Source organism: Pelobates fuscus, chromosome 13, assembly GCF_036172605.1.
Source record: "Pelobates fuscus isolate aPelFus1 chromosome 13, aPelFus1.pri, whole genome shotgun sequence".
NCBI lineage: Eukaryota > Metazoa > Chordata > Amphibia > Anura > Pelobatidae > Pelobates > Pelobates fuscus.
Window position 1 is genome coordinate 54632895 of NC_086329.1, and position 23105 is coordinate 54655999.

Below are 23105 nucleotides of genomic sequence, written 5' to 3' on the forward strand. Positions count from 1 at the left end.
TATCACAGTAGGGCTAAAATCACGCTTGTACTAACATCTTAAACACTGACAGATCCACACAAAAGCCCTGCAATGCCTTGCACACCACTGCTGTTTAATCTAGCTTCTCCACCTAACCCGATGAACATGTCCCCACTATTGCTTAAACGAGCCATTAGAGCACACTCTCACAGCTTACATCACATGAACAGGGTACAGGATGTCACATACGTGCAATCGTACCTATGAACCTTAGTAGCCAGGAAACATACATTGCTTGACAAATACCACACCTATTAAGCACCCGCGGTCTATGCTTATAGATATTGTTTTATACAACCAAACCTGAAAGCGCTAACGGGTTATTTATTATTTATATTTCGCTAATTGATATGTTGTTTTCCTTATTCATGCTTTAAGTTTCAACATTCTTGTACAACCACACACGACTAAGTAACCCACACTGACCGCTTAACTTGTAATGCTATATATATAGGACATACACGACTATACTACGCCCTAGCTATTTCACTATAAAATGTGATACTAAATTTACCTGTCTGGTCTATGACAATACACCCATTTTTCGCTGTGTTAGTTAGTTAGCACGCTACCATTCAGATCATAGGATCCATAACTTGTACTTTCAAACTCTAGGTTCACGACAAAACTTGCTAAAACATGCTATGCTTAGCCAGTTGTTGACAACTTTTTATATATATATATATATATTTTTTTTTTTTTATTTTTTTATTTTTTTTTTATTTCTCAATATATAGACTTTTACTGATTTTGTCATGAGAGCGAAAGGAGTTATACAGTGTACGTACATAACACAGCACCTATAATTGTATTTACAGGTTATAATAAGGTACAGTTGTCGACAACTTTTTGATATTTTTCCTGGGCCTAGACAGGGCTGCGGGCTCTTTAACTGTTACATACGATGGTTAGCGGTGCTACATCATTTCATATGTCCTAGACCAGTTGGATAAGCCAGCGACTAAATGGAATGCTTAATATGGTATATAACACACTAGGCCGCCAAGGTCTTGCTAGATCTGTCCGCTAAACTGTGATCTCATTTTAATTGTATACCCAGCGTACAGTTTGAATGTGGACAGTCCTGATATCAATAACTGAAAAATGTGCACGGATTTATGATAACCCCATTGTTAAAAATGTTAATTCTAAGCGTGAGGAATGCTATTGGGGCACCACACGCCTACTGTTATGTTTCTTCTTTGCACTGCAAAAATAAAGAATTACAAAGAATGTATGTCTTTTTGTGTGCGTCTGTCAAAGAATGTATGTCTTTTGTGTGCGTCTGTCAAAGAATGTATGTCTTTTTGTGTGCGTCTGTCAAAGAATGTATGTCTTTTTGTGTGCGTCTGTCAAAGAATGTATGTCTTTTGTGTGCGTCTGTCAAAGAATGTATGTCTTTTTGTGTGCGTCTGTCAAAGAATGTATGTCTTTTTGTGTGCGTCTGTCAAAGAATGTATGTCTTTTTGTGTGCGTCTGTCAAAGAGTATGTCTTTTTGTGTGCGTCTGTCAAAGAGTATGTCTTTTTGTGTGCGTCTGCCAAAGAGTGTATGTCTTTTTGTGTGCGTCTGTCAAAGAGTGTGTGTGCGTCTGTCAAAGAGTGTATGAGTTTTTGTGTGCGTCTGTCAAAGAGTGTGTGCGCGTCTGTCAAAGAGTGTATATGTCTTTTTGTGTGCGTCTGTCAAAGAGAGTATATGTCTTTTTGTGTGCGTCTGCCAAAGAGTGTATGTCTTTTTGTGTGCGTCTGCCAAAGAGTGTATGTCTTTTTGTGTGCGTCTGTCAAAGAGTGTGTGTGCGTCTGCCAAAGAGTGTATGTCTTTTTGTGTGCGTCTGTCAAAGAGTGTGTGCGCGTCTGTCAAAGAGTGTATATGAGTTTTTGTGTGCGTCTGTCAAAGAGTGTATGTGCGCATCTGTCAAAGAGTGTATATGAGTTTTTGTGTGCGTCTGTCAGAGTGTTTGAGTTTTTGTACGCATCTTTGTCAATGAGAACGCATGTGCGTCTGTCAGAGCGTGCGTCTGTCAGAGCGTGCGTCTGTCAGAGCGTGCGTCTGTCAGAGCGTGCATCTGCGTCTGTCAAAGCGTATGTGTCTGTCAGTGTGTATCTGTGTGTCACTGTGTGTATATGTGCCAGTGTGTATCAGTGAATGTGTTTGTATGTGCAAGTGTGTGTGTGTGTGTGTGTGTGTGTGTGTGTATATCTGTGTGTCAGATACATATACACACACACACTAGCACATACAAATACAAACATACACACTTTGAAACATAGATACACACATACATACACACACTGTGTGTCAAGGTGTGTGAGTCTGTGTGCCACTATGTGCCAGTGTGTGTGTGTATCGGTGTGCCAGTGTGTGCGTGTGTGTTGTGGGGTTTCACGATGTTGATACACTATGTCAAAGGGAAAAATTTATTGGGAACCCCTGCAGTATGGAATAAAAATGAAAAAAAAATGCCCTAGAATATTTTTACCCGAATAAGAAAAATAAAACCCAAACAAAAAAAAACATTGATTTTTTTTTTCTTTCTATAAATAATGGACTGATTTCCATTATTAGAACAAAAGAGTATAGCAATATAAAGGTGATTATATAAATTCTAAAGACCAACAAAACCCCAACAATTTCTGTTTCATTGTGTTCTGTTTCATTGTAAGCATGCACTCTTATTCCAACATAATCCACAGGTGATTAAAGGGATTCCATAGTGCCAGGAAGAAGCACTGTGGCTTCTGTCAAGGCCCTCTCCCGCAGCGCTAAAGGTGTGAATAACCCCTTCAGTTACCTACCTGGGTCCAGCGCCAATGTCCCTCTGCGCTGGCTCAGCTCTTCCCCACCTACATCTGCCGGCGGGTGAGACCTAATGCGCATGCACGGTGATGGGTGCGCTTGCATTAGGATCTCCCCATAGGAAAGCATTTCTAAATTCTTTCCTATGGACGTCAGCGTCTTCTCACTGTGATTTTAACAGTGAGAAGCGCCTCTGGTGGCTGTCAATGAGACAGCCACTTGGGGCTGGATTAACCCTATTGTAAACATAGCAGTTTCTCTGAAACTATGTTTACAGCTGCAGGGTTAACCTTAGATGGACCTGGCACCCAGACCACTTCAATGAGCTGAATTGGTCTGGGTGCCTACAGTGGTCCTTTAACACTGGTCTACACACTAGTGTCACTTGTTAAATTAAACAAAAAGAAGCCGCAAACAGCAGCACAAGTTAGCCACATTAGTCATGCAGTTATGATACAGATAGAAGCTGCACTTTACACTTTATTCACTGCTTTCCAATGGGGATTCCGGCGACGCTGAATGTCATCATGCATAGCGTGAGGACGTCCAGCATCGTTTAGACGACCAAAAGTCGTCAAAGAACCCGAAAGTCCCTCTAGTGGCTGTCTGGTAGACAGCCACTAGAGGAGGACTTAACCCTGCAAGGCAATTATTGCAGTTTATAAAAAAAACAGCAACAATTACATGCTCATGGTTAAGGGTGATGGGAGTTGGCACCCAGACCACTCCAATGGACTGAAGTGGTCAGGGTGCCTTTAATATTTTTGAATTACTGTGACCATCTATCATTTCTACAAGTTTTGTTTGCCCCTTTTTAACGTTTATTTTTGTGACTTTTTTTTTTGTTAAACAGTGAACATTAGGGTGAAAGACCCTTATTTGTGAAGTACAGAAAAACAACAAGAAGAAATAAAAATAAGCGAAAGCAATAATGAGTCTCTACAAGTTTTATGGACCTCTTCAGGCATTTCTTTAAAGAAATTATAAAATTTAACAAAAAGAGAAAGATTGCAAAATGAATAAGGTTAATAAAAACATGCTATGAAAATATAATAAAGAAAATTAAAAATAATTGCAAAAAGTGAACTTACTAAAACAATGCATGCCCAACATATCTCGTGTGTGTGTGTGTAATATAATATACGAATTCAATGAAAGGGCCATCATTTGCAGTAAACACATTTTCCAACAACCTAGTGGAAGAGAACACTTTCAAAATAAGGGGGAAAAAAATGTAACACCTGGAAAAGCTAGAAATCACACTGTGGAGCTTTGATCTGTAACTTCAAAGAACATTTTGCAGTGCAGGTTCATATGAAGTGGTAATAGAAGTGAATTTGCAATGAGCAATTTCAGAGTGTAGGTTCTAAAAAAGTTGAAGTAGGAGTGAACTAGCGAAATAGAGTTTAGCTCTCCTTAAACACAGACCAGCCACAACATTAACCCCTTCAGGACGGAGTCAATAGTACACGTTCTGATCAAAACAAAACGTAAACAAAAACTGGAATTTGCGCTATATGTCTGTTCACCCGTAGTTCCCCTCTTTCATATTATATGCACCCACACTTATTATATATCATTTTGTTCAGGAGAAACAGGGCTTTCATTTTATATCAAATATTTATATATGAAACATAATTTATTATGAATAAAATTTAAAAAACTGTGAGAATTTTTTTTTTTTTTTTTTAATTTGTAGTTCCGCCTCACATTTTAGCTGTACATGTCATAATACTGTTAGGTTTTACTGCAACAAAAAGCACATATTTGTAATCAGTGATGTCTCACGAGTACAACAGTACCCCCTATTAACAGGTTTTATGGTGTTTTGGAAAGTTACAGGGTCAAATGTAGAACGTTCCATTTTCAAATTGAATTTTGCCAGATTAGTAATGTTACCTTTGAGACAGTGTGGTAGCCCAGGAATGAGAATTACCCCCATAATGGCATACCATTTGAAAAAGTAGACAACCCAAGGTATTGCAAGTGGGGTATGTTTAGTGTTTTTTTAGTAGCCACTAAGTCACAAACACTGGCCAAAGTTAGCGTTCATATTTGTTTTTGTGTGAAAAAAGCAAAAAACTAATATTTGGCCAGTGTTTGTGACTAAGTGGCTACTAAAAATGACTGGGCATACCCCATTTGCAATACCTTGGGTTGTCTACTTTTGCAAATGGTATGCCATCATGGGGGTAATTCTTATTCCTGGGCTACCATACGATCTCAAAGGCAACATAACTAATCTGGCAAATTTCAATGTCAAAAAAATGAAATGCAAGCCTTATATGTGACTCTCTAACTTTCCAAAACACCATAAAACCTGTACATGGGGGGTACTGTTATTCTCGGGAGACTTCACTAAACACAAATATTAGTGTTTTAAAACAGTAAAACATATTACAACAATAATATAGTCCATAAAAGTGCCATTTGTTTGAAAACAATGCAAAAAACTTCACTTTTACTTAAAATATCATTGTTTTAATAAAATTTACCAGTTTTAAACACTAATATTTGAGTTCAGCGAAGTCTCCCGAGTAAAACAGTACCCCCTATGTACAGGTTTTATGGTGTCTTGGAGAGTTACAGGGTCAAATATAGTGCTTGCTAATTAAATTCGCTGCACTTTCTCCCTGTGTTGTCAGGCATGTCAATCAAATTTTAATTAATCAAATGACATAATTATGTAAAAAAAATGACTTAAATATATACGTAGAATTTTAATATATATGCATTTATAGGTATTTAAATTCTACGTGCATACTAATGTAATCTTTTATGTAATTATATGTATTTATCTCTATATATATATTTGCGGTTATTTGCATTTTATATATAGATAGATAAATATAGAATGTCATTCTAAGTGTATTATGTTACCAATATATATATATTAATAGCAAAATACAGTTAGAATGAAATTACATATGCATATATAATTTATTTAAAATTTTGTTTCAATATTTTATTTATTTATTTTATTATTTTATTTATTTATTATTGTAATTAGATGTATTTATATATAATATATGTGTATATATCTATTATATATATAATATATATACATATTATATATATGTAACGTCATTCTAAGTGTATTTTAATATTAATATATATACTTATATTAGTATTAAAATACACTTTGTATGACGTTACATATATATAATATGTATATATATTATATATATAATATATATACATATTATATATATATATATAAATACTTTTAATTTAATTTTACACATGTTTAATAAATTTGTTTTACTCTTCCTACCAGCAGGGGGACTGTCTAATATTTTAGACAGTCCCCCTGCTGGCAGATCCATAGCCAGCTATAGGGGGCCATGTGATCGCTCTTTGAGAGCGATCACATGGCCCCCGGGGGCCTCATTTGCCGGAGGGGGGCTGCCTGGGCTGTCAGGCAGCCCCCCAGAAGAGGATCGCGGCGGAGGTAAGTAGATGCGATCTTCTGGGGGCTTAAGCCGTTACGGCGTTCTATGCCGCCGCAACGGCTTTAAAGCCCATTAAAGCCGCGACGGCATAGAACGCCGTAACGGCGTTAAGGGGTTAAAACCATCTCCCTAACATCATGTAGGTCCACCTTGTGTTTCCAAAACAGCTCTGATGCATCGCGGTATGTACTCCACAAGACGTTTTAACGTGTCATTTGGTATCTGGCTCAACGACATTAGCAGCAGATTCAAAAGACTTGCCGATGCCCTGTGTTTTTTGACACCTTTCTACCATAGCCAACATGGCGTTTTTCTGCTAGCCTTTGCTCCCCACGTGCATCAATGAGCTTAGGGTGTCCATGACCCTGACACCTGTTCTCTGGTTGCCCATCCTTGCATCACTTTTTATAGGTCCTAACCATTGCATACCGATAACACCTCACAAGACTTGATGTTTTGGAAATGCTTTTTTTTTTTTTTAACAAATAAATAAAATCAGATTTATTTGTATATAAAGCAGATTTTTTTTATTTAATAAAAATGTTTTTTAATGAGATGCAGTCACTTACAAAATTAAATTACAAACTTCAAAGACGGATAGGACAAGCACTGCCTCCAGCCCAGTTTCAATATCTGGTACCAGGGTCACACTAAAATTGCTATATAAGAAGAGTTAGTCATGACATGGGTATCCAGCAAATCATCTATCTCTACTGACTACTTTAATAAACTTCAGAGCTACGGAGGAATCATGTTTGCTGTTTTAAACAAAGTCACACCAGTAAACTGGTGGAAGTCACATAAAGGACCACTATAGTGCCATGAAAACAAACTCGTTTTACTGGCACTATATGGTCATTAGCCCCCCCCCCCCCCCTCCCGCTGGGCTGAAAGGGTTAAAACCCCTTACCACTTACCTTTCGACAGCGCCGTGCTCCCTGGGCGCTGGGGAACTCTCCTCCCTCTGCCGACGTCAGATCCGAATGCGCATGCGCGGCAAGAGCCGTGCGTGTATTCAAACCGCCCATAGGAAATCATTACGTGGAAGTGCCTCTAGCGGCTATCAGTGAGGCGCTACTAGAGGCTGGATTATCCCTCACCGAAACATAGCAGTTTCTTCTGCTATGTTTTCAGCTGCAGGGTTAAAACTAGAGGGACATAGCACCCAGACCACTTCATTGAGCTGAAGTGGTCTGGGTGCCTATAGTGGGCCTTTAAGTACTTGGACTCAAAATTTGTAGAAGTAATGATTTAACTTTTAACAGCAGTGGCCTCATCTGCTGGCATCGAAAGAGTATTCCCTTAAATGGAACTTGTTCATTCTAAATTGAGAATATCGGTTAGGGCCTGATATAGCAGGAAAGGTTATTTAGCTTTCCCAGATTATGAACAAACAAGAGAATGAAGATAAAAATGAGTGAGCTGCAGAAAACAGTATTTTTATGTGGACCCTGCTGATGCATTCAAGTTTTTGTTTTCTTATAAAAGATATTTTGTTCAACTACTTCAGTTAAACATTGATGTTTAACCCCTTAAGGACCAAACTTCTGGAAAAAAAAAGGGAATCATGACATGTCACATATGTCATGTGTCCTTAAGGGGTTAAACAAATGCAATAATATGTAAGCAATATCACAATTTAATTCAGAGCTTAGATCCATAAAAACACACGTAACAAAGCATATATGTAGTGTAATAAGCAGGTAAAAATCAGCCAGGCCCCTCACCCATCACATATTGTTTGCAAGAGCCTTCTTCAAAGGTGCTTTCTGCATCTTAACCCTGCCTACTTTGCCCCACCTGTCCCATTCTAAAATACTTCCTTCTTGCTATTTACAGTACATTGGTACATGTCACAGCAGGGCCAAACCTGACAACAGCTCTTTCTATCCCTCATAACCTGTATTTCTTTTGCAATAACATAACTCGGCAGTAGAGCAAACGTTTCTGGGAGATGTAGTTCTGCTAAAAGCTTTCATAATTAAAACGCAGCTAACTGACATACAACTAATCCAGATATCTCAGCTCTGCCCATAAAGCCAGAAGGCAGCACTTTGAAAAGCGCCATATTGCTCAATGTCATTTTCTGGGAAGTACATGTAAAGAATGGTGATTTATTAAACATGCAGCAACTTCAAATGTGGGTTTAGACGCAGGCTTGTCCAAACTGTGCACCCAGATGTTTTTTTCAATGAAACACTCTGTACGCTCTCGCTATGGAGCATCCCGAGAGACTGCAGGATCCTCCATGGAAAGAGATTTTTCCCTAGGGCAGTCACCTACTTTGTCTTAGTATATCTTTTGACTGATTGGAATATCAGCAATATTCTAACGCAGGCAATCTATCAAAGATTCTAGCATTATGAAACACTCATTTTCAATGAGTGGTGACAGTGCCAGTTAAACATTCCTTCTGGGATGTGCAAGTATAATTCAAATAGGTTTTTTGCCCCAGGGCCCAAATAGTGCATGGTCAATTCCTTTATGTAGCTTGATGTAAGACACACCAAGGAAAGCCAAATGTAGATCCTCATCTGAGGAATTCTAAGTTTCTGTTTTGACCATCCATAATGTAGATTTCCTTAACTCTGTGCAGATTTAATAGCTCATCAAGTTCACACACTATACTCCTAAATACTGCACCTCTTTCTGTTTCATAAGGCTTGGTTTTAGTAATGATTTACTGATCTAATAATCATTTTGTTTCTAGTTATGACACAATTTCACTTTCATAAATTCGTTATGTACTGCAATGCTGTTGTCAATCTATCCATCACTTATAAATGTGTCTTTAACTCTAACCAAGTAATCATGGCAGTTCTACATCAAAGGACCATAAACATTTTATTGTAGCTTTATGGCTCAGTAAACATTTAAGACATTTGTTCCATTCAAATAACCTCATGGCAAGTATCACTGCAAACGTGTGTGTTCAGTATGCTTAGTGCTAAGTGTGAAGTTAATAGATTAGGCCAGTGTTTTGAAGTGGGCATGGTGCAAGGAACTGTTATCCTCTAGAATGTAAGCTCATTGCGCAGGGCCCTCCACCTCTCTGTTCCTGTACGTCCAATTGACTGGTTAGAATTACATGTCTGTTAGTCCACCCAATGTGCAGCGCTACAGAACGTGATGGCGCTATATAATTACAATAATAATAATGTGTAGCATTTCAGTATGGCACTCTGCACATGTTGAGATATTTAGAGTTGCTACCAGACGTGTAACTCAACCCCCAACAGCCTTTGAGAGCAAGTCCATAATGAGAGTTCAAGGCTTGCCAATGTCAATTTTGTGCATATTCTAATAACAAGAGGATAATTGACGTTCCCAGCCAGTGAACAAATCACATGACTCCGCTCTCAGCGGGAGCCAGGTAACTATCAAACCATTGCAAAACAGTGTGCCTGTATACTAGGGTACTCCGGACATATGAAACATAGCAGTAACTGTAGAGGTTATGAGGCTTGGAATAACCCTTCAAAATCTACCACAAGCTAAAGGTTGACAGTGAAAAACTAAACATGTATCTGTGTTCTACACAATCATGCAAATAATGTCAATAGTGATGCACATTTCGTAGTTTTGGATATTTCAATGTTCAAATATTCAGTATATTATTTAACATGAATTAAAAGTTGTCTGAAAATAAAACACAAACATAGTGGATGCCATATATGTAATATTTAAAGGGTAAATCCCAGCACGATGACTACTTCAGTGTTTTGAAGTGGTCATAGTGCCTGGAGTCTTTATGAGCAGCATTCCGCTATGAAATGTTGCACATTCAGAGTTTTACCACTCTGCTGCTGGATATTTAACGCCACCTCCAGCAGCATTACTGGGGATTCAATAGTCGGTCAGGAACAAGACCTCCTGGATGCCTAATGTCAATTCTGTGAGAATGGGACATCTGTCGTCGGCAAGCAGGCAACAAGTATCCAATGGTGGCACTGCCTCTACTCGTCTGTGCTGCCAAATGCCCCTGTCTCAGCCCGTCTACCCCCATCGTCACTCACACAGCGGCTAAGAGGAATGACGTCAGCAGAGAAGGATCAGCTGAGAGGACAACTGGGCCTCGGCTTTGGAATAGTGGTACGTTTTTTAAAAGCTTGGGGACTAAGATAGGAAGAGTTACTGTAACCAAAACCAGTGTTTTCTTAAACCACTGTTTTTTGGTTGGAGTAAACCTTTAAGCCTGCGGGAGTTGATCAAAACCACAACCACAATACCAGACACCACTCCATTGCTGAAAAAAATTAACGTGATAATTAGCTTGTGTGTAGAGATTTTAAAACCTCATGTGTCGGTTTGTTTTGGTTACGGAAATATGCTGCTTTGTTCTAAGGGATGCAGTCTACATTTTAGTCATCGGAATTGTTTTAGTCGACTAAATCTCCAGTAGATTTTAGTAAACACGACTAAAATCTAATGGGATTAGTTAAAGTCTCTACCTGTCTCTCTTACCCCTTTCCCAGCCACGCTGTGTCTCCTTGTGTCCTCCCAGTCCCTCTAGGCGTCTCTCTCCCAAGCACTGGTCTGTGTCGTTTGCCCCTTTCACAGCCCCTCTGTGCAGTGTTAATTTTTGGCGGCAAGTTTAAATTTAGTTTAGTCATAGTATTTTCACTAAAAAGCCATTTTAGTTTTAGTCGTATTTTAGTCATCTGAATTGTTTTGGTTTTAGTCTACTAAAACTCGTTTTCCTAGCACTATAGGTTCCTTAGGTCCCCCCATGCCCCATGCGCCATGCTCCCTCTGCGCTGGGGAACTCTCCTCCCTCTTTTGAGGTCAGCGCTGAATGTGCATGCGCGGCAAGAGCCGCGCGCGCATTCAATCAGTCCATAGGAAAGCATTTCTCAATTCTTTCCTATAGACGTCAGCGTCTTCTCACTGTGATTTTCACAGTGAGAAACGCCTCTGGCGGCTGTCAATGAGACAGCCACTAGAGGCTGGATTAACCATATTGTAAACATAGCAGTTTCTCTGAAACTATGTTTACAGCTGCAGGGTTAACCCTAGATGGACCTGGCACCAAGACCACTTCAATGAGCTGAAGTGGTTTGGGTGCCTGTAGTGGTCCTTTAACACTGGTCTACACACTAGTGTCACTTGTTAAATTAAACAAAAAGAAGCTGCAAACAGCAGCACAAGTTACCCACATTACCCATGCAGTTGTCATGATACAGATAGAAGCTGCACTTGACACCAATAGGACATGCCTACTTCCCAAGATGCGCAATTCCTGTACTTATGACACAAGGAGGAACTGCAGTCGTGCAGTCACAACAGAACACGTTCCTCCCTAGTCTACCAAATCCCTATATTTTGAGTTGCAGATAGGAGCTGCAATTCACAGCATAAGGGACAAGCATCCACTGTATGTGCTTGTCACTTGGCAGACAAAGACGTGTTTTACACTTCTTCATGAGAGCTGTAGATTTCAAACAAATACCTTTGTTGTGTTGAAAACAGTACAGCTGGCACTGCTGCCCTTGTGACACAAGTGAAACGACGACCCAATGGGACATCGTAAGTACTTGTTTAAAAAGCAGGGCTAAACGCACCTCTAGTGGCTGCGGTCCCGACTGCCTCGAGAGGGTAGGGATAAACGGATTATCGGTTTTGCCGGTTATTAGAGGAGATATTCAGCATATTTCTAATAATCAATATCATTCTTATAACATACCGATAACTTACTCCACGCAAACTTTCTTCTACATCCAAAAACTACATCAGCTAGCCAAGGCACCACATAATGACCTCACATCACCCCTCCCTGTAATTCACTCCATGCTGAAATCAGCTGAAGGCAAGGATGGAAGACATTGAATAATCCACTATAATGTACTGGGCTGGCTGACCGAGAGTGATAGGAGTGTGATTGCTCTCATGTCTGTCAATTTCTGCTAGAGAGAGGGTGCGTCTACTGCTACAACTGAGTCAGAGTATATTCTTCAATCAATGCTACTTTTAGAAAGGATTTGATTTGAAGAGCATGGTGGTTGTCGTCCACAAGAACCATGCATTCTTGCCCCCAATGCTTCTCTATGTGAAATATTGGATTAGGAGAGAAGATGTCAGCATGCTTGCTGTTGAAGAAGGAGGCAGAGCAGGTGCCTGCAACCATGTTGTCTCGGCACTGGAAACAAGTCAAATATATTAAACTTGAATTTTCTAAATACAAGGGGTGAACACAGAAGCGGCAGGCAGGGAACTAATCGTTCAAAATAAAAGATTATTATAATTTTTTTGACTATTGGTGCCCTTTGAACCGAGAATATCATTTATTCACAAACAAACCACAAAAGTGAAGTGTGAGGTCAATAAAGATACAGATCGTTAAATACATTATGATACTGCTTTCTGCATAATTCAATACAAATTACGCATGTATGAGTCAAGCCGTAATACGTTAACACATCTCTAACCCTTTATGAGCCACAGTTATTATTGCATGCCACCCCATGGCGTAAAAAGGGTCCTGGGATAGAATTATCTCCAATTCCAGAGCGAACAAAAAAAGCAGAATGTGTGCTGGCTTCTCTAATCACAACAGCAGAGACTTGACAAACCAGATTTCATTATTTCACACTTTCAAGAGAACCCCATGAACTTAAAGGACCACTATAGGCACCCAGACCACTTCATTCATTGAGAATGCTTTCCTATGGACTGGCTGAATGCGCGCGTGGCTCTTGCCGCGCATGCGCATTCAGCCGATGACAGCCAAAGGAGGAGGAGAGTCCCCAGCGCCGAGGGAGCCCAGCGCTGGAGAAAGGTGAGTGTTTAACCCCTTCCAGCCAGGCGGGAGTGGGACCACCCTCAGGGCACTATAGTGCCAGGAAAAAGAGTTTGTTTTCCTGGCACTATAGTGGTCCTTTAAATAGCAATGGACAGTCTAGAGCCAGGTCTCAATTACACACAATTCCTATTTGTTTTAGGGAATCCTTTTATTTCAAGCTATAATGATTGCACAAGGGTTAAAGACAGCGTTGCCCAGTGGAAGGATCGTCAAACAAAGGCCTAGTTTAATACTATGTACAGGGAAAAAAAATGATCTCCAGGGAACAAACACTTTGCAGTAAAAGAGAACAGACACAATAATCACTGACAATAGGTCATGCAAGTTCCTTTGCAGCCAACGCAAACCCTCTCCCCATAGCATAGGGACATACAGCACGCAACAGCCCTAGCAAACCAGACTTCAGGGGCTGCCAAGAGTATGGTGTCAATTAGGATATCGACAGTGCTTATTTAATGGATCTTTTCAATGTTAGAATCAATCATTTAACAGCAACTTGTATTGAAATCATAGCAGCTTTGTCATCCCCCTACTCTAAAATATTGTCTAATTTTATAAAGATAAAATGTTACTGAAATTTAAATGCAATCAAAAAAGACACCATAAGACCAAGTAGGGGCTACTTTGTCTTATGCATTTTCCCTATACATGAGAAAAACTTGACTATGTGACGGACCCACCGCCATCAAATTTTGTCAACTCTCCCAGCAGTCACTAGTGACTAGTAAATAGCCATTGTCACAATGGTTGTGAGACAATATCTATGGAGCCTCATGTGGTCTCGAGGATACTCCACATACATCAGTGTTATACTCTTGTATATGGACAGGTGTCAGCGCAGCTTTAAAAAACAAATTGAAAAAAACTCAGGCTAAAATATGATGACTATAAGTTAGTTGGACACTTTTTGTTAAAATACTAATCAGGGTTTAGTGAGTGAGCTTTGAAAAATCCTAAAACTATCTGTCAAATGACTTCGAACCTGTTCTTCGGGCACTAGACTACAGGAAGTGTATGCACTGGGAATTACCGGTACCTGGAATTCAAAGCGAAACTCAAATATTTGGCCCAAACTGATTAATTAAAACAATTAACCAAATCATCTACGTTATTTAGCCTAAATCTAAAATCCGCTTAAAATGTCCTTAGTTTACATTAATTGAATAAACCCTGCAGGGTTAAAGAGTAGCAGAGGAATCATACTCAACAATTAGGGGAGGGTTAGAGTTAAACAACCCAAAATCCAGATAATCATGTAATTAAAATACTGCACCATTAAAGGGTTATAGTGGGATGTTAGCAACGCACAAATCTTTAAAACAAAGGAATAGAAGAGGTATATAAAATACTACATGGCACCTTTATCCTATAGGATCAATATAAACTAAATACCACCCTTAAAGATCACAAGTTTCCAAACATATGACATGAGTGATAAATAGCATGTGCTTAAAGCGGCACTGTCATGCCGAATCCAGTTTGTTTTTTTAACCCCCCTCCCGCCTCCACTACATCCAATTGACCCCCTAGTCACCCCCAAATGCCCCTAAGCCCCCCACATTACCTATTTTTTATTCTTTATTTTCTGCCCCGATCTTTATTCAGGGCGCTGCCATCTTTGTGTGGGTAGATGAAGTCCCTGTGGGACACGTCATCTGCCCACACTAGATAGACTGTGAGATTCCCGCACATGCCCAGTGAAACACCTGGACATGCGAACGGGAATTTTACCTATTCATTAATTCATCAGACAGACGAATGAATGAATAGAAAAAATCAAACGAACAAACAAACACCGAATATCAGTGTTCGTTTGCTCGTTCGGTTTATTACAAGGAGGGAGCTACCAGCGTGCAGCTCCCCCCTTGTAATATGTAAAGACAGAAGCGGCAGAGAGCTGTGCTCCCCACCACTTCATAAGCCCCCCAGGTCCCCCCCTCACTCTATGGGGGTCAATATGACCTCCATAATAGCATAAGGGAGATTAAAATCTCCCCAATGCCCCTACTCGCTATACCGCTATAGGTCCCCCCCTATCTTTATTTAGGGCCCCCACCCACCGCTCAGGGGTGGGGGCCGGGGGGGGGGGGGGGAGAGGACAGTAGGTCCAAACCCCCTATCTTTATTTAGGGCCCCCACCCACCGCTCAGGGGTGGGGGCCAGGGGGGAGGACAGTAGGTCCCACCCCTTATTGTTTTATTAGGGCCCCTACCCACCGCGCAGGGGTGGGGGCCAGAGGGGGAGAGGACAGTAGTTCCCCCCCCTTATTGTTTTATTAGGGTCCCCACCCACCGCGCAGGGGTGGGGACCATGGGGGGGAGGACAGTAGGTCCCCCCCTTATTGTTTTATTAGGGCCCCCACCTACCACGAAGGGGTGGGGGCCAGGGGGGGAGGACAGTAGGTCCCCCCCCTTATTGTTTTATTAGGGCCCCCACTAACCGCGCAGAGGTGGGGGCCAGAGGGGGAGGACAGTAGGTCCCCCCCCCCTTATTGTTTTATTAGGGCCCCCACCCACCGCGCAGAGGTGGGGGCCGGGGGGGAGGACAGTAGGTCCCCCGCCACCGCGCAGGGGTGGGGGCAGGACAACAGCCGCAGCTATAGGCTGCTCACTGCTTACTACACATGCCCCTACTCGCGATATAGCGAGTAGGGGCATATTATTTACTAATACCAAGTAATCTTTACTTAGTATTAGTAAATTTGGCTGAAAGACCAGTTTAGGTCATTAGGGAGTTATCTACTAGGCGGCTGCAAGATGCAGCCGCGGCAATGAATAGGATCGGAGTTTCATTCATTAGAATGAAATTCCGATACGAACAAAGTACCGAATTGCACCCTAACACGAATGGAGAAACTCTTCTCATTCTGTTAGGATGCAACTCGGCAGTTTTGCCGGCGTTCTGTCTAAGTGACAGGACGTTCGGCAATACTGACAGGAAGCATTGTGGGAACAGGGAGGAAAGCTAGGGATCATGGGAAAATTGCTCTGACCAGCGGAAATGAAGCACACTTTGCCCCTCCGCTGGTCAGAGCTGGTCAAGCGGAGGAATCCTCCATAAGGCAAAGAGTCCCTACTTTGTCTTATGATTTTAACCCCTTAACACCGCAGCCAAATGTACAAGTTGTGAACAGAACAAAACGTAACCAAAACCTGGCATTTGCGCTATATGTCTGTCCAACCGTAATTCACCTCTTTCATATTAAATGCATCCCCCCTTATTATATATCATTTTATTCAGGGGAATCATGGCTTTCATTTAACATCAAATATTTAGGTATTGAACATAATTTAATATAAAAAATATATAAAAAAAAAATGGGAGAAAAAAAGAATTTTTAATTTTTTTTAGTTCTATGTGACATTTTAACTGTGGATGTCAAAATACTGTTTGCTTTTACTGCAATACAATACACATATTTGTATTCAGCGATGTCTCACGTGTAAAACAGTACCCCCTATGTGTTTTGGGAAGTTACAGGGTCAAATATAGCGTGTTACATTTGAAATTGAAATTCGCCAGATTGGTTACGTTGCCTTTGAGACTGTATAGTAGCCCAGGAATTAAATTTACACCCATAATGGCATACCATTTGCAATAGTAGACAACCCAAGGTATTGCAAATGGGGTATGTCCAGTCTTTTTTAGTAGCCATTTGGTCACAAACACTGGCCAAAGTATTTGTTTGTGTGTGAAAAATGCAAAAAACGCCAATTTTGCCCAGTGTTTGTGACTAAGTGGCTACTAAAAAAGTCTGGACAAACCCCATTTGCAATACCTTGGGTTGTCTACTATTGCAAATGGTATGCCATCATAGGGGTAATTTTCATTCTTGGGCTACCATAGGGTCACAAAGGCAACGTAAGCAATCTGGCGAATTTTAATGTGAAAAAAATGAAACACAAGCCTTATATTTGACGCTGTAACTTTTGAAAACACCATAAAACCTGTACATGTGGGGTACTGTTGTACTCGGGAGACTTCGCTCAACACAAATATTTGTATTTCAAAACAGTAAAAAGTATTGCAGCAATAATATCGTCCGTGTGAGTGCTGTTTGTGCGTGAAAAATGCAGAAAACGTCACTTTTACTGGCGATATCATCGTTGTAATACATTTTACTGTTTTGAAACACTAATATCTGTGTTCAGCAAAGTCTCCCGAGTAAAACAGTACCCCCCATGTACAGGTTTTATGGTGTCTTGGAAAGTTATAGGGTTAAATATAGTGCTAGCAAATTAAATTCCCTATACTTTCGGCATGGGTTGTCAGGCAGGTCCCGCTAATTGTAATTAATTAGGATACCTAATTATGTAAAATTATTACATAAATATATGTGTAGAATTAATATATGTATATATATACACATATGTGTATATATACGTATATATATATATATATATAATTTTTTTTTAAATATTTTTATTTATATATAGGTATATATAGTGATATATACGTATATATTTATGTATATAGATATATATACATATATAGTATGATATATATATTATTTTGTTCTACGTGTATTTTGATATAAATACATATATATTATTATCACAATACAGTTAGAACGAAATAACACACATCTATATATTTTTTTATTATTTATTTTTAAATATTTTTTAATTTTCTTTTTTTACGAATTTACATATATATTTTTTATATTATATATAAATATATATATATATATATATATATATATATATAACAATAATTATATATATATTTAATCAGTATCAGTCTACGTGTAATTTGATATTAATATATATATATATATATTTTTAATATTTAAATACACGTCGTGTATGTGTAAATGTGTGTGTGTGTATGTGTATATATATATATATATACACACTTAGATCATATATATATATATATATATATATATATATATATATATATATATATATATATGATCTAAGTATATTTTATTTGTAACTGTAATTTTTTTAATTTATTTTTTTAACTAATATTTTTTTTTTTTTACAGGACAGGGGGCAGAGACAGTGTCAGCCAGTGATTTCACATCACTGGCTGACACACAGGATCAGTGATCACAGTGACTGCCTGTCACTGTGATCACCTCCTGCAGATTGGGTAATTGACCACAGGGGGGAGTGCCTGGGTGGTACAAGCACTCCCCCCTTCCAATCTGCAGGGGGATCATTGTGCCAGTTACATGTGTCAGCCAATAGGCTGACACATGTAACACTGATCGCAGTGACAGGCTGTCACTGCGATCAGAGTGCTTTGAGATCGCAGTGACAGCCTGTCACTGCGATCAGACTTAGCAGATCGCGGTCACTGACCCCAGGGGGACTGCCTGGGGGGCCAGGTAAGTCCCCCGACCGCGATCTGCACAAGGGGAGAGCTGCCGCCACGTGTGTCAGCCAATTTGAAATCGGCTGACACACGCTGAATACTGATCGCAGTGACAGCCTGTCACTGCGATCAGAGACTGCAGATCGCGGTCACCGGCCACAGGGGGCCAGGCATCCCCCCCGACCGCGATCTGCAGCGGGAGAATACCGCCGGCCACGTGGGCGGCAATAAAAGCGAGGACGTACTATTACGCCCGCCGGCGTTTAGAGCCGGTTTCTGCGTGGCGTAATAGTACGTCCTCCGGACTTAAAGGGTTAAAGAAGACAGGAAGAAAAGAATAACAGATCCCGAGAGAGGGGGAGAAGAGGAAGAGATTGAGGAAAGGTAAGTTCGGCATGACAGTGCCGCTTTAAAGAAAGAAATACCATGCTAATCCTACAAACCGCACTGCTTAAAACATCCATACATTACCAAACATTCTTCAAAACTGGTTCCCTGGCAACTGACAGCCTTGTATCATGGCTGTCCAACACAGGGCCCACAAGTTGAGTCAAGCCGGAAATATGTGTGAGAAGTAAATATCTGCAGCTCAATAAATATTATTTAGAAAACGTAGTTGACGAAGTATGAAGGCACGCTAGTTAAAAAAATATAAAGATAAATGCATTTCTCACTATGTATTTAAACCAGCTTTCATTGTGTATGGAGTTGGAAGAGGCTTGTGGTGTTGCTGGGGTCCATTAATGTATTCTGTAGAATAGTCAGTGTAGCAGTTTTAAGTGTTTATTATGCAGTACAGTACCTGAAACCTGGCAGGTAGGTGAAGGGCCCAGGGGCTGTTTAATAGTAGAGGGGGCAGTATGCAGTATGTAATGTGCTATGGCAGATCAAGCCTGCCAGGCTGTTGGGGCCCATGGGTTCAATAACCTGAGCTGTGAAATAATAGAGGGAGCAGTATATGTTATGTTTGGGGGGAGGAGGGGGGACTGGGGCCAATACATATTACAGTATTATAGTAAAGAGGGCAGCTATCTGTATCTATTATACAGAATGTCACTTGAAGGCTAATAGGGAGTTGGTGGCCTATTAACCCGTGTTGTACCATAGCAGTTTGGGGGCAGTATTCATATTTAGTATATTAATACAACAGTTGGGGGGGGGGGCAGTATTTAGTATATTAATACAACAGTTGGGGGGGGGCAGTATTTAGTATATTAATACAACAGTTGGGGGGGGGCAGTATTTAGTATATTAATACAACAGTTGGGGGGGGGCAGTATTTAGTATATTAATACAACAGTTGGGGGGGCAGTATTTAGTATATTAATACAACAGTTAGGGGGGCAGTATTTAGTATATTAATACAACAGTTGGGGGGCAGTATTTAGTATATTAATACAACAGTTGGGGGGCAGTATTTAGTATATTAATACAACAGTTGGGGGGGGCAGTATTTAGTATATTAATACAACAGTTGGGGGGGGCAGTATTTAGTATATTAATACAACAGTGGGGGGGCAGTATTTAGTATATTAATACAACAGTGGGGGGGGCAGTATTTAGTATATTAATACAACAGTGGGGGGGGCAGTATTTAGTATATTAATACAACAGTGGGGGGGGGGTAGTATTTAGTATATTAATACAACAGTGGGGGGCAGTATTTAGTATATTAATACAACAGTGGGGGGCAGTATTCAGTATATTAATATAGCAGTTGGGCTCCCAGGGCCCATTATCTGTATTTTAGTATAGAAGCAGTATATGTCCTGTAATAGAGCAGGGAGTTGGGCTCCCAGGGGCCCATTATCTGTATCACAGTGAAGCAGTATATGTCCTGTAATAGAGCAGGGAGTTGGGCTCCCAGGGGCCCATTATCTGTATTTTAGTATAGAAGCAGTATATGTCCTGTAATAGAGCAGGGAGTAGGGCTCCCAGGGGCCCATTATCTGTATCACAGTGAAGCAGTATATGTCCTGTAATAGAGCAGGGAGTAGGGCTCCCAGGGGCCCATTATCTGTATCACAGTGAAGCAGTATATGTCCTGTAATAGAGCAGGGAGTTGGGCTCCCAGGGGCCCATTATCTGTATCACAGTGAAGCAGTATATGTCCTGTAATAGATCAGGGAGTTGGGCTCCCAGGGGCCCATTATCTGTATTTTAGTATAGAAGCAGTATATGTCCTGTAATAGAGCAGGGCGTAGGGCTCCCAGGGGCCCATTATCTGTATCACAGTGAAGCAGTATATGTCCTGTAATAGAGCAGGGAGTTGGGCTCCCAGGGGCCCATTATCTGTATCACAGTGAAGCAGTATATGTCCTGTAATAGAGCAGGGAGTTGGGCTCCCAGGGGCCCATTATCTGTATCACAGTGAAGCAGTGTATATCATGTAGTAGAGCAGGGAGTTGGGGTGCCCATGTTTTGGGGTCCCTCACCTTATACACATCGCCGTACGTGCCGCTGCCCACCCTCTGGATGAGCTCGAAGTCCTGCTGGGGGTTTCGGCGGAGGATGTCGGCGCTGGGCCGGGGATCCATGCTGCTCTATGGCCGGGTGAGGGCTCACTGATCCCGGGGCTCGGAGCTGCTGGAGGCCGCGTTGGGCTCCGGGCCCATGTCCTGCATACAGTGAGAGAGGGAGGGAGACACAGCGAGAGCGGCCCGGACACAGGAGGGAGGAGGCCGGTGTGTCTAGCTCCACCTCTACCCCGGGGCACACCTACCTGACCGCCTACATGCCCTCCCTCACCCTGCACCCAGCACTCAGAGCAAGCACTCAGCACCCAGAGCAAGCACTCACACTGCACCCAGCACCCACACTGCTCCTAGAGCAAACACTCACCCTTCACCCAGCACTTACAGCAAGCACTCACACTGCACCCAACAGCAAGCACTCACATTGTATCCAGCACCCACAGCAAACACTCACACTGCACCCACATTGCACCTACAGCAAGCACTCACACTGCACCCAGCACCCACAGTCTGCACTCACACTGAACCCAGCACCCACAGCAAGCATTCACATTGCACTCACACTGCATCCAGCACCCACAGCAAGCACTCACACTGCACCCACAGCAAGCACTCACATTGCACCCAAGGCAAACACTCACATTGCAACCAGCACCCAAAGCAAGCACTCACACTGCACACACAGCAAGCACTCACACTACACCCAGCACCTACAGCAAACACTCACACTGCACCCAGCACCCACATCAATCACTCACACTGCACCCAGCACCCACATCAATCACTCACACTGCACCCAGCAACCACATCAATCACTCACACTGCACCCAGCACCCACATCAATCACTCACACTGCACCCAGCACCCACATCAATCACTCACACTGCACCCAGCACCCACATCAATCACTCACACTGCACCCAGCACCCACATCAATCACTCACACTGCACCCAGCACCCACATCAATCACTCACACTGCACCCAGCACCCACATCAATCACTCACACTGCACCCACATCAATCACTCACACTGCACCCAGCACCCACATCAATCACTCACTGCACCCAGCACCCACATCAATCACTCACTGCACCCAGCACCCACATCAATCACTCACTGCACCCAGCACCCACATCAATCACTCACTGCACCCAGCACCCACATCAATCACTCACTGCACCCAGCACCCACATCAATCGCTCACTGCACCCAGCACCCACAGCAAGCACTCACACTGTACCCAGCACCCACAGCAAGCATGCACACTGCACCCAGCACCCACACCATGCATCCTGTCACAGAATCAGCTCCCACAGCAAGCACACACACCGTACAACCAGTTTCACAGCCTGCACCCACGCAAGACACCCTGCCTTACAGTCAGTGCCAATACAAAGTGCCCACAATGTGTACCCTGCCACAGAACCAGCATCCAAACTGTACATCTTGCCTTACAGCCAGAAACCATTCCAAGCACCAACACCGTACACCCTACCTGACAGCCAGAAACCATTCAGAGCACCCACACTGTGCACGCTGCCGATACCAAGCACACACCGTACACCCTACTTCACAGTCAGCACCTATACCAAGCATCTACACCATTCACCATGCCTGACAGCCAACACTTATACCAAGCGCCCACACTGTGCACCCTGCCGATACCAAGCACACACCGTACACCCTACTTCACAGTCAGCACCTATACCAAGCATCATTCTACACCATTCACCATACCTGACAGCCAACACTTATACCAAGCGCCCACACTGTGCACCCTGCCGATACCAAGCACACACCGTACACCCTACTTCACAGTCCGCACCTATACCAAGCATCATTCTACACCATTCACCATACCTGACAGCCAACACTTATACCAAGCACCCACACCGTGCACCCTGCTTTATAGCCAACACCTATACCAAGCACCCTACCTGACAGTCAGCACCTATACCAAGCACCCTGCCTGACAGTCAGCACCTATACCAAGCACCCTGCCTGACAGCCAGCATTTTTACCAAGCACCCTGCCTGACAGCCAGCATTTTTACCAAGCACCCTGCCTGACAGCCAGCATTTTTACCAAGCACCCTGCCTGACAGCCAGCATTTTTTACCAAGCACCCTGCCTGACAGCCAGCATTTTTTACCAAGCACCCTGCCTGACAGCCAGCATCTATACCAAGCACCCTGCCTGTCAGTCAGCACCTATACCAACGCACCCATACGAACACCCTGC

At 42.0% G+C, this 23105-nt stretch overlaps 1 protein-coding gene across 1 annotated transcript in view; it reads right to left on the reverse strand.

Moving 5' to 3' along the window:
• Nucleotides 1-21066, reverse strand: part of MAP4K5 (mitogen-activated protein kinase kinase kinase kinase 5) — a 146912-nt gene extending 125846 nt beyond the window's left edge. The window contains exon 1 of the mRNA XM_063438987.1: nucleotides 20825-21066. Within this exon, the coding sequence (XP_063295057.1) occupies nucleotides 20825-20926 (102 nt within the window). The 5' untranslated portion in view covers nucleotides 20927-21066. The remainder of the gene's footprint in view (nucleotides 1-20824) is intronic.
• Nucleotides 21067-23105: the final 2039 nt, after the last annotated feature.